General features: G+C 43.5%; 1 protein-coding gene across 1 annotated transcript; it reads right to left on the bottom strand.

The window, feature by feature from the left end:
* Positions 1–1,755: 1,755 nt before the first annotated feature.
* dyrk3 (dual specificity tyrosine phosphorylation regulated kinase 3) lies at positions 1,756–12,575 on the bottom strand. The gene is made up of 6 exons (XM_062416486.1): positions 11,808–12,575; positions 9,512–9,621; positions 5,646–5,851; positions 5,216–5,510; positions 4,700–5,116; positions 1,756–4,576 (listed from the first exon to the last, which is right to left on the bottom strand). The coding sequence occupies exons 1-6, from the start codon at positions 11,848–11,850 to the stop codon at positions 3,845–3,847; spliced, it is 1,803 nt and encodes a 600-aa protein (XP_062272470.1). The 5' UTR covers positions 11,851–12,575; the 3' UTR covers positions 1,756–3,844.
* Positions 12,576–13,267: the final 692 nt, after the last annotated feature.

Raw genomic sequence — 13,267 nt, 5'->3', positions numbered from 1 at the left:
GCAAATAATGAGGAGATTTCACAGATAGATAGTCACGTTATATGGGTGAAAACAAGTGTAGGGGCAGGACACTGAGCTGATTGGATCCCCCTCCCAGAGCCCCCTCATGAATATTTACAATGGATGTCCTGTCGCAATTTCCTAGAATGACAATAGTGAGCATCAGAGCTTGCTTTGTTCAGACTGTAGGCAAATCATATTTGGTTCTCAAATCAGATCATTAAGACAGCCTGACCGCACTGTTATTTCCAAATGATCAGATCAGATTTGTGTCCAGACATCACCAACCTGTCTGCATGGGTTGCTGAGGTAATGACGTAGGTGTCAGTAACCCCGCAAGATGGGCGGTGACATGGGTTTCCAATGTGGAAGCATGAGAAATGGAGCTCCATCACCCCTCCTAGGTGCTAGCCACGGGCTGAGCTAGGGGCCATTGGGGCTCCGGTCCTGGATGTTTTTTCAAAAGCCCTGAATCTATTTAAAAAAAAAAAAAATCTGGTTAAAGTCTCTTTTTCTGAACAGTGACTTCAACCAGCTGCTGAATGAATCTGAGGCAGTGTTGCAACTGAAATGCAATTGAAAATGTAATAATTAATATTAAATATAATATAAATGTAATATTTTAGTTTTCCTTTTGATCTAATTCCTGATTGTTATTTATTTACTTATTTCTATGTACATTGTTTTTGGAAAATTGTTGAAATCGCATTTCAAACCATGTCCAAATGTGGCTTAAATCCGATTCACTTGTATTTCATGCCTTTTTCACTCTCCAGACTTTCTAAAAACAGTCTGGATTATGCCCAAAAAACGGATTTTGGACTGGCAGTCTGAACAAGGCAGGTGACATTACTACATAACCAACAGACCATTTTCAAATGTCACAGCTGCTGCTATGAATTAGCAATAACAAGTATTGTCAACACTTGCTCATTAGCTCACTGTAAACAAACCTCCTTCATTAATTTCATTAGCTGCAGCTGTGCCTGACTTACTGTGACACCTACTGTATGTCAAGACAATCCTACCAATGAGAAGCAAACTACAGTGTTATGCTCATCGCTTTTTTTATCACTGGAATTACAGTTCTATATAATAGTCTATGACCTGGATGACTGTGAATCTTCACACACGTGCTACTCTCTTTGTTAAGTTCCAGTCTCCATTTTACATGACTTTCATGGAAGTGCATAATGACAACGCAGTGTCAGTATCACACACTGCTTTGAAGTTGTGTCACAGTCCACTGACTCATCAGCCTCCCTACCTTGACTGAATCTGTAACCCAATCATTGACTGAAATCTAATTCACTTCATAGTGATTCACTGCCGTCTGAAGACACACTTTGTTTCATAACATAGGGCCCCAGGTGTCAAATGGCAAAAGCAACGCTGGTTACCATTGGTTACAGTAGGTTCAGGTTATGTGACAAATGAGGAATGATTATCTTAAGTTTCTCTTCGTCTGTTGTCTCATTATCTTTGCATATCTCCCCTAAGAACAAAAGATTTCCTCAAAACTGCACTGAAAATCAGATCTCTTTATGAGCTCATGAACAAAATGTATCTGGCTGTCTGTGGTCATTGCATGCTAGATATGGTGAATTTTGACATAAAAAGGGTATATTTGCTTTACACTGAGCAATAATAAGTGAAATCCACTTTTACCTTTATAGTACAATTATCTGATTGTATCTATGTTAACATGATCAGTGTGTTTCAAACCAGAAATCACCCCAGAGCAGCACATTTCAGTTAATAATCATTTTTATTTTCTTTAGAAAAAGAAACTATCACAACTTCATTTGGTTACTGTACAGTTTCTCTTCTCATAGTCACTCAGTCTGATAACAAATTGTGATTTCATGCTGGAACACCAAACATCCTCCAACTAACGCACACACCACTAGTACAACATGACAGTATACAACTTTCCTTTTTCTGCTTTTGCAATTTTACATCCTCTGATATTCTGGAGTGAATAGCAATAGAAACCACTTCTATAAAAAAAAAAAAAAAAAAAAAAAAAGGAGAGAGTAGAAATCCCTGACAGTTTTGCTTAGAAAACAAGGGACAAGAGAAAGAACTCTTTGAGCGGTGTGGTCCATTACAACATGCACCTGATGTGTTATTTTTTTTTGTGTGTGTGTGTGTGTGTGTGTGTGTGTGTGTGTGTGTGTGCGTGCGCTCGCGTCCGGACAGCACCATAATTGAATATATAGTGTATGTGTGAGTTAAAGAGATTCCCTTCCCTACATGAGACTAGAGTGAGAAAATGAGAAAGAGGTGGTGTGTGTGTGTGGGGGGAATCTAGGTCAGATTGTGGAGCATGCAGACCCCCTTCGCAGACGCACTCATGTATGCATTCTCTCGCTCTTAATGGACACAACTGCATGCATGTTCATCCATAGTCAGGACACAGGACTGCAAGAGGAACAGAGCATATATAAGAGTAAGGGATGTATCAAGTATGTCTCCCTGAGAAACACTTCTTCTTTCTTCAGTACCTTAAAAACCTTTTCTTTTCACTGGCCCATCCTGTAGACTCCTCTAAACCTACCCCAGAGAAGAAAAAAAAAGATCTCTGCTCATACTGAACACACAGCCTTTCATACTATCCCATGATCTCTCTCACCTTGCACTACTCTTCCATTAAGATTAATTCCCCACTGCAAAAAATTGCAGTAGCCAATTACGGGCATGGGCGGGTGATGTTCATACAAACTTTAACTTTGCAAAGACAACTTTCCTGGCAATCATTCCACAAATGTGTATGTGAAATAACTTGCAGCTCTCTCCCTCTCTCTATATATATACATATATCTATGTATATATATCAGTGAGCCAGCTTCACACGGCAGTCTCACACAAACCATTTTGTGAAGTACCGAGTGTGGCCATGACACCTTTGTGACAGAGTTAGAGTGGAGCTACTGTCCTCCCCACCCCCCTCTTTCCACTCAGGAGGGGAGTTTGGAGGAGGGGGCTGTCCTATATCCCCTTGATGTCTCCCACAGTAGCACCACAAAGCTAAAGCACACACACATACTTATGTCACATATTGAGCTGACATGCAAGCACCAGGGATCAGGAAAGGTAGAAAAGAAGAGCAGTATTAGAAAAAAAATGAGGAGGTGAAGACTTATTGCTAAAAACATGTTCTCCTAATTATTCGCTGCATAATGCCAATCCCTCAGTACCTATTCGAAGGCATTTTTGTCAACTGTGTCAGTGTGTGCAGGGCCCAAACAGTAGAGCATGATTCTTTTTTTTTCTTCTATTAAATGATGTTGGCTGAACAAATCTTTACTTGCTAACTCTAACCTGATAAGAGTAATCTCTGTAGCCCTTTTCAAGTTTCACTCGTAAAAACACTTCCCCAGAAAGGGTGGTGTCCTCTGAGTGTTAAGAAAGACAAGTGACAGTGCAGGTGTGCTTGAGTGTCTTTTACTAAAACAAAACACTCACGTGAGAACACACATGGGTTAAAAACATTTGCTCATTTACGAAGCTGTCCACTCACACAAGGTTTTTTTTTTTTTAAAGCATTATCTAAATCAAACCTTATCAATGGCTGCAAACAGAAATTCCACAGCCGCTCAAGGAAATCCTCTGTATAAAAACTTTATAGAGTTTTTCTTTTATTGTCTCTCTCTTTCTGTTCAGCTAATATTAAAAACCAGGAACTGGGGTGTCGACACCTCTCAGTAGAAAACAAATAAAAGAACAACCAAACAAGTTTTAAAACCTAGGTCCACTTTCTCCTGCAATCTGACTCCTCCCGAGGAGTGCAGAGGAGGAAGAAGTGGAGGGAGAGAGGAGATTAAAGGGACTCTCTCTCTCTCTAAGAGACAAGTTTGGGTAGGACTGTGCGAAGTGGTATGGCCTCCACTGAATCTCCCATCATGTTGCTCCGCAGTTTGTTGTTGGCAGCTGTGGTGCTTAAGCCAGGCCCTCCTTTGGCCAGGATAGAGGGGAAAGAGGTGCTGTGGTGCTCGGGGAGCCGTTTCACTGTAGCCCCTTGGCTCTTCTCGCTCCCAGGTAGGGGTTTGGGAAGCCGGCGATACAGCCACGGGTGCCTGAGGGCCTGGCTGGGGGTTAAACGAGACGAGGGGTCCCAGTCTAAACACTTCTTTATGAAGTCAGTAAAGGTGGGGTCCTCACAGCCCTTGAGCGCAGCACTCCACTCCTTGCTACTTGGAGGGCCTCTCATCTTGCCACGGCGGGAGCGAGACCCCGTCAGCACAGTAGCACCCGTGGGCAGGGTGTTGGCTCCACAGTAGCGAGGGTGGCCCTTGGAGTTGATGAAGTTCTTTGCCCTTTTGGCCTGCTCTAGAACCTTCTGCGGAGGCATGCCCAGCAGCTCCATGACACAGGCCAGCTGGTCACCCTCATCCTCTCCGGGGAACAGGGGGTAGCCAGTCAGCAGTTCAGCCAGTATGCAGCCGAAGCTCCACATATCAATAGGAAGGCCGTAGCGCGAACCAAGGATGACCTCTGGAGCTCGATAGAAACGGGACTGGATGTAGGTGTACACCCGCTGGTGTTCAAAGCAGCTGGAGCCAAAGTCAATCACCTGGCAGAGATGGGAGAAGAAAGAACTGTGTGAGTAAACATGAATATCAGATACAAGACGATGCATTATCGAGCTTGTACACAATTTCACAGGCTGCATCAATGAGTGTCTCAGGTGTCCTACCTTGATGCCGCTGCGTCCCTGCTGTTTGAGCAGGATGTTTTCAGGCTTGAGGTCACAGTGGATGATTCTGTGCCTGCTCAGGGCCTCCAGGCACTGCAGAATGGAGTGAGCAAACTTCCTGACTAGAGGCAGGCTGAAACCCTGGAACTTGTTGCGCTTTATAAGCTCATACAGGTTCATGCTCAGCAGCTCAAAGGTCATGCAGATATGGTTGCGGAAGGTGAAATTTTCAAGCATGTGCACAACATTCATGGTGCCGTTGCGATCCTGCTTGCGCAGGTGCTCCAGGATGCGGATCTCCTCCTGCGCCTGCCGGTGGAAGCGCTTCTCATTACGAACCATTTTCAGAGCCAGGTGCTGCTGCAGTTTGTGGTCGTATACCTTGGCCACCTGGCCGAAGCTACCTTTACCAATAATCTAAAGAGAGAGGGAGATAAAAACTGTGTTAGCTAAAAATCTGATATGGTTATAGTTTCAGAGGCACGTGGTTATAACTGTGATAGTTTTTGAACGCACCTTGAGAAACTCATAGCGGTAAGCCAGGTGGTCATGGGGCACGTGGATGTAGCCACCCTGCTCATCATCATAGCCACAGTTGTTGTTGCCTCCAGCAACGGCTGGCCTCTTCTTGGCATTGGGTCCCACAAAGTAGACGTCTGGGTAGGAGTGGATCTCTGTTTGCTCCAGGGTGGTCAGTTGAGATCGATACAGTCTCAGAGCCTGGTCAGGAGTGAGAGGGCCACACGACTTCCCACTATTCCCAACACCATGTGAGCCGGAGGATTCACTGGAGCCCTTACTGGATTCAGTGCTGTGGCAAACAAAAATGACAGAAAACACGGTGATGAGCAACTGAAACGATATTGCGCTCATATATAAATTAGTTTTGCCCAATTAACACAGGTGTTAAGCTCTTTTGGCATCTTCATGCTTGCATCTTTCTCACCTGTCTACACTGTGCTCCTTGGACAAGCTGGAGATTGGGGCAGGTTTACTGGGTGTCTGACCAGTGGTCCCACTGTTATGAGTGGTTGCTGTAGTTATGGCATTTATCTTTCGATTGTTGGTGGAGTCTTCATACAGGTACTTGACCTTCAGCTGGCCACCTCGCACAGTTACCTGATCCCTCATTACGCTCTTGTTACTGACAACCTATTAGAGGAAGAAGAGACACATGAAGAAAAGCATTAGAAAATCCAGTTAGCAAACACTCCATTGTAGTTTATGCAATCAATGTCTATTGTACTTAACTGTGAAGAAAACATGCTTTTTTGTGTTGAATGAATGTATTCAATAGAGTGAATAGAATACCTCTTCTTTTCTGTGAGTGTGATGTTCTACAGACAATATCTACAGACTAATGATGCAACTGCACAACAGGGGTTCCCTAGAGCCTGCAGCCTGCAAAAGGAGGCCACTGGACACATGAATTTGTCAATATTTCATGTAGAATCTAAGGGATAGAGATGAAAGGTCTTCAAGTTCTTTTAGCAAGAAACAAGGGATCAAAATTGCCATTCGATATATCTATTTACATATCACCTCTACACACTGCCAGGTGCCCCAGTGGTAGGGATTTGGATGTGGCCAGAGCAAAAACACCACGACTCTAGATGAAGTCATGATTGAGCCCACAATCACAGGTATACAATCATGCCTGAATATCAAAAGCTGACTTCAGTGTCATGGGCGGTGCGTCAATAGCAGAGATGCAGCTAGCAGTGGGAGAACCAGCACAGCTGGATCTAGAGCCAGTCTGGTAGGGCCCCCCAACACAATAAACATAACTATGCACACCCCCTTGCTAGTTTGCTTGCTACCAGTGAAGGATCAGGTGAAACTGTATAAGCCAAGCTTTGTCAATAATCTTTTCTTGATTTGTAAATTCAGGCGATTAACGTCTTTAAAAGGATTGAAACACTGGTTAGGGCTCAAGATGACTGCCAATAGTGGCTTGGCATTGTCACTAAAACATACTCCAGAACTCAAGATTAGTACAAATTTCACATGTAATTAAAAGCAGAAAACAATTCATTTGCAGTAGAGCAACAGATACTGTATCTGGACTATTAAATTACTGCAACTTTTGATATTTCTTGAACATTCGTGCCCAATTCACAAGCTTTTAAAAAGTGATCATCCACCTTTGCTTGGGATGACCTGATAGGTTAGAAGAGTTAGAGGAACGCTCTAGACGCTTGCTTTTGCCTGCCAGCAAACTCTGTTTCAGCGACCCCAGGAATTCATTCCTCCTCGCTCTCTGTGTCTCGTTCTCCTCTGCCTCTCTTACCAGTGGGAAGAAACCTCCACAAGATTATGGAGCGCAGGGGAAATGACAGTCATTAAAGTTAGTTTATACTCTTAAGTTGTAGAAGCAGTGTGGCTGTTAATAAGACACACTTGACATAAACTCTAACTTGGGATTTCTATATACAGACATGCTGAAGAGGCGCATTAACTTTCGAGCTGTCCTCCTTTCGTATGAACACTTCTTAGTATTTTAATGATTGTGGTTTTATCCATCTAAGAGAGGGGAGATTTCTGGCCCGAATGCCCCCCCTCATTACTGCGCAGAGTTTGCTATGCTGTCCTGTGGAGACTTTGGCTTCAGGCTCTACACATGGTTGATAAAGACAACACAACGAGGAAACATACATAGACATTTTCCACTGAAAGAGGATTCAGCTTGTTGTGTGTTTGTGTTGTAAGTTCAAGTCCTAAAATAGAAATGGAATGTAGGATGGGTTTCCATACATGTAACTATATCGTCTTAACTTATTACAACAGCCCTACTGCTGACCCAGGGTCTCATGCAGCTGTTGTCCCAAAGCTGTACTACAAACACAGTGAATGTCATTGATTGAGCCCCTTCACCCACACACAGACACAAACGCTGGCATGAAAAAAAAAATCAAAGCTTCTACATGTGGAGCACCAACTGTGATGGATTATTGACTGACTGGGCAGGGGGTACAATTTAAAGGGGGAAAAAACATTTGAAAAAGTGACGAGACGAGCGTGAATATTCTTTAACACTGGTGATACTGAGGGTTGAGAGTCCTGTGTGTGCAAATCTGCACGGTGCAACAGATGGAGACGAGCTAATCTCTTTGCTGTTAGAGAAACACCTAAGTGCGCTTTGCTCCTTCTCTCAGGCACACAAACGCTTATAGTATACACAAAGACCTTTGTCACACACATCAGCAACATGTTCTCATTCAGACATATAACTTGGGTCCCAGGGATAATGAAATTGACGTCTGTCCTCTTGCTCGCTCATTAAAGTTGCATCTCGACCCAGAACTAAGAGCTACTACAATTCATTTGAAAGAGCACGAGGCGACTCTGAACACTGTGCAACACTCTGAACTGGGGCGAGCTACTGCTAGTCACATTCAGCTGATGATGTTACCTCTGCAGCGAGCGTGACAGCAAATACAAAGGAAGGAGAACGGCACTAGAATAGAAAACTAGGCCTAACCTCTCTGCAAGCCCACTGATGGAGGATTACATGAGACAGAAGAAGGGGAGGAGGGGAGAATGTTGATGGCTGATTTTGTTTGTGGGTCACATTTTCAAGCCCAATAAATCTTTACAATCTATCAAACCAGCCTTTTTTTTCCCTCTGCTGGTGTTGGGGGCTGGTGAGTATCATTGTCTGTGTTTGTGTGTTTATTTTCTGCCAAAGGGACTATTCACAGAGCCAACCACAGCAGAAAGGTACCCTGAGGGCTGCAACTAACATTTATTTACAGTATCGATCTTTTCTCTCCTTTTTTTTCTTTTGGATGGTTGACTAATGCAAAACATATTCAAATAGACAACCCTTCGTGGATTGTTACCACATTTCAAAGCTGACCAAAAGTCTAAAGATGAGAAACTAAAACAACAGCAACTATATCTAAGGATTAAAAAAAAAAGCCTAATATGACGTTTGTGGGTCAGTCAACTAAAGCCAATAAACTCTTTTTTATTACAGCATGACTCCATACAAACTTAAGACCTAAACTGGTTTGGTTCGTTTGTCTGCGTATACGAGGACAGTCGTGTATCACGCAAGTTGACACTCGGGCTGCAATATAGCAACTTAATAGGTCTTGTTTTGTCACGACCATCAGTACACAACCCAAAGATATTCCGTTTTATAGAAGACTGAATAAACCAGAAAATATTCACATTTAAGAAGATGGAACCTGAGAATTTTGGCTTTTATTTACTTGAAAAAATTATTTAAAACAATTGATTTATTATAGATAATATTAACATAATTGTTGGCAACTAATTTTCTGTTAATTGATTAATTGTTGCAGCTCTAATTGAAACCATACAGTGCATCAATATACAGTGGCAATTTTACAGCCTTTGAACAGTGACATACATTGTTATTGAGGCTGTGAATTACTGCTGGCTTTCTGTATTTACTTTAGCTGCAGAGACAAAATGGCTACTTCACTTTAGCTAATCTGACAGTCATGGAGAACTGCCCGATGCAAGACACATTCTTGTGTACCCTCAGCTAACCACATCATGTTTCGGTATTCACACTGAACGGTATAAAAACTTGACTGAATTATACAGGTTGGAGATAAGATAAAAGATAAGCTAACCATCCTGCTGACGGCAGCCAACTGAGGAAAGGAGGGAGGGGGGTGTAAATGGGATGAATAGGAACAGGGCTGAGTGGGGAATATCTCTCTGAGGAACAGGATGTCTGGAGACATGGCGTGTTTCGGCACAGGAAATTGGACTTCACTGGATGTGTGTGTGTGTGTGTGTGTGTGTGTGTGTGTGTGTGTGTGTGTGTATACTTACTGTGTGTTTGGGCATGGGGGGCAGCCCAGACGGACTGTTTGTATCTGCCTCGTCTTTAAGGATGTGATCTGTCCTCATGTACGAGTCATACAGGCCGTCACCATGGCGTGCTGAGGGGACAAAATGAAACAAACAAATCAGTGCATTAATATGGAATCAACAACATTTGCAACACAAGAAGCAATCTGGGATAAAGGCAGAGAATGACGTCCAAAAGTCTGCAGAATGCAATCTAATCTTCTCCACAGAGGCGGACAGTCCCTTGTTTGTTCTGACCAGGCAAAGTCACATTGATTATTTCATCAATCAAGCTATCAAGCCCAATAACTGCCTTGAGACTAAAACAAATGATGTGGTGTGGCCCAACAAACCCCTGGAGCTAACCTCAGTAGGACAGCCCACAACACACTGCTCTCTGTAAACCAGTAGGGATGCATATTGTCTGCCACAACATCCTAACCCACATTTACTGTGAAAAGCCCATTATTAGCAGATTCATCCATTGTATCTATTGTGTCCAATACATTGTATCCAAGTCCAGGGCGACCTGACCAGCTTAGATAGGGCTTAGGGTCCCAGATCGCTAGCGCTGCAAGTGGTATTATTGGCCTAATGGGGGTAACAGATGCCTCTGTGACGACAGCATCTTTCCGTCTGCCCATCTGTCCATTCAGGCCGAGTCATGTACTGCTCACACCAGGTGTGCTCAGAAATAGAGTTCTTATGGAGGGATGCGGGTGCTCGTCATTCAATACTGTTGTGCGTGCACGCTCACCTCAGTGGCATCGAGCCAAACACCTGATGTGAGATGATACAGACAGTAGATGGATGACAGTGGCAATTGGGGCAGTAGGAGAAAGCCAGTTAGTCAAATGACGAAGAACCCCATTAGCCGGCTGTTCATTGAGACAGTCGTTTAGCTTACACTCAAGTTTCTTCTGCAACAGAAGTAAGCTGCCAGTATTAATCTGTGGTAGCTTCAAATGATGTTGAGTAGCCTATAAGCCATTTACAGTGTTATTGTGTCTGGTTAGATAATTAGCAAAAGCCCAAATCTGCGGCGGGTTTGCTGTTCTCTCAGACAACCCCTGGAGAGCGTCGTAACCATGTGCAGGTGCGTCAGAGCCACGTCCCTGGTGAGCAGACCGGCTCCGGAACAGATTAGACTGCTGCCTAGATACAGACGTATTAGACCTGCACAGCACAGCAAACAGAGGCATTAGGGCTCCACACACAATATTAGGCAAGCACAGACCCCATTAGCCCTCTGCAGACTCCTAATCACTCAGTGGGGGCTCAGCACTTTCTGTACAACATCTGACTTTGTTGTCCAAGCTGTACTGGAAAAGAAAACATGAAACAGAGCCCAAACTTCTAAGTAACCAAACATCCAGCCTACTCTGTCCACCTGGCGCTGAGCTCTCCACACTGTCACACCCCCCCCCCCCCCTCCCCCCTTCTGCCTTTGTATAGCAAAGGGTAGAGAACAAGGTTCAAGCAAACAAATATACTTGTCATACTCATGTGCCATTAAACGTGCCAGTGGGGTCACAGGTTTTTCCCCCCCTTCCTCTTCCTGGTATTCTGAGAATAGTGTTTCCTTATAAACAATGTCCAATGTACACCATAATGTACATGTGACAAATGCTTGAGAGCACTGTGAAAAAAAATGGCTGACATTTTCTAAATATGCACTTAAGTAAAACAAAAATGCACACAAGACAAAAACAAACAAAGATGAGCTCAGTGCCAATAATCATATAAAACAATAACACGCTGCTTATCAACGATGACAGTGGTGAAACAAAATCCAAAAACAGCGACTACAACACACGTGAGACAGACATAAAAGCAAAACGTTATCAAACTTTTTGATAAGACAATTATTGCTTACTGGGAAGACATAAAAAAACACGCAGCGCTTCCTGGGCCGTCTTCCAAAACATTCACAGACAGAAGTCCCGTGATGAAAACAGAGTATCAAAGCAAAAGAAAACATGTTTACAACTTGAGAGAAAAGCCGCTGCATGGTGACATCGATCACATCTGTTCTGCCTGCGGACTGACACGACGTGACAAGCTTGCAGCCCAGAAAGAAATTTGTCATAAGTCATTTTTTCGACACGAGGTATTTCTGTAAGTGCCACGAGTTGCTCTGAGGATGAAACTAAAGCCACGGCATGCTAGACAGCCTTGTATGTGATTCCCTTTAACGTCGACTCAAGACAACTTTACGCCAAACACAAGTAAGCAAACAAACAACATTTAGGGAACAAAAACAACTTGTAAATCTTACCTGTTGCTATTGGGCCCTCTGGTTTTCTGCTTATTATCATCATGATTGCAATTAAAATGTGATGCCAGCATCCGAAGTGGGAAAAAAATCCAAAAGTAAAAAAACAAGTGAAACAAAGATTCAAAGTATAGTCACGTAGCCAGCTTAGCTAATAGTATTTAAAACTTGGTTGTTAGTGTTTCTAACAAGCTAACTGGTTATTTTCCTCCTTTCGGGGTCAGCTAGCTTTCTTCTAGACTTTGACTGTAATTTCTCCTTTATCTTATTAAAACCACACAGTTGTGTCTTCAGTATGCTGGCTAACATTAGCCTTGGCTGGCGGGCGGATGGGGGTCGGTTTCCCTCAGCTAGCCAGTCAGCTAGCTCGCACAGCCACAAAAACACCCGTCCACCAGAGAGATGCCTCCTCTCTTAAAAATTGTTTGAGTCCGGATATTACAGCTAGGTGGTGTGACCCGTGTGCCCCTCGCCTCTCTCTGTCGGTACAGTGAGTCGATCCAGAGCACCATTCCCGTGCTTATTCCCGGTTAGCGAACAGCGATGCTACCACTCGGTGAACCCCACGGATTTGCCCTCCTTTTTGGGACAGCTTGGGGCTGCTCGCTAGCTGAAGTCTTGCCCCATGTTGAACTGCAAAAACAACCGAAGCATCCCCTTTGTATAAAAGCCTTCACCTGTAGTCGGTGCAATTAAGCGGCGGTGTTTAATCCGTCCTCTCTGCGGTAGGAGTATCTTATTCGACGCTGCTGCTGTGTGTTGTTGCTAAGGGCGTCTTCACGGAGCACGGAGTCAGCAGGCAAACAGAAGGAGGGAGGAAGGCGGTGCTTAGCGTGCAGCAGGGCGGTGCTTGGCCAGCAGCAGGCAAACAGACGGCTGGAGGAGGGCGGTGCTTAGGGTGCAGCAGGCAAACAGAGGAAAGCAGCAGGGCGGTGCTTAACCCTGTAAGACCCAGATATAGAAAAAAATGAGCAACTTTTTTTTGACCTCTCAGATATTGTTTTAGGAGGCCTCTGATGTAAAAAATGAAAGAGTTTTCACATTGTTTACATTTTAGTAAGTTTTTAGGGAAATATTGCAACGTTGGACCTAGTTGGGAGCAGAATTTCTGTATTTGTACTCACTTTGTCTGAACAGATATACAGAACATTTAAGCATTCATTTGCAGGGTTGATTGCTTACTTAGCCCCATAACAGTATATAACATGAGTAATAATCACACAACAATCATAGTGTTATAAATAAGCAGTTATTAATAAAAATACTGGAAAAAATGTATTTACAAAACTTTTTCTTTTTGCCACTTCTTAGCCATGTTCACTTTCAATGTGGTTTGAATGAAGGTTGTCTCAGTCCCAGTCTATGTTGACTTGCAGTGATAGTATTATGCTCTCTACTTATCATACTAAAAGGAACACATGCATCCCTCCAGAGCACTTACAGGTCCACATTCAAGACCATTC

This window comes from Scomber scombrus, chromosome 3 (assembly GCF_963691925.1).
Source record: "Scomber scombrus chromosome 3, fScoSco1.1, whole genome shotgun sequence".
NCBI lineage: Eukaryota > Metazoa > Chordata > Actinopteri > Scombriformes > Scombridae > Scomber > Scomber scombrus.
This window is presented reverse-complemented; position numbering and strand designations above follow the sequence as displayed.

What these genes read in the sequence shown, in the direction of transcription:
- dyrk3 (XM_062416486.1), bottom strand. Translation starts at nt 11,850, where the DNA reads ATGATGATAATAAGCAGAAAACCAGAGGGCCCAATAGCAACAG. An exon ending in AGAGGGCCCAATAGCAACAG is followed by an intron (nt 9,622 to 11,807) that starts GTAAGATTTACA and finishes TTGTCCCCTCAG; the next exon opens with CACGCCATGGTGACGGCCTG. An exon ending in AAGGAGCACAGTGTAGACAG is followed by an intron (nt 5,511 to 5,645) that starts GTGAGAAAGATG and finishes TGTTTGCCACAG; the next exon opens with CACTGAATCCAGTAAGGGCT.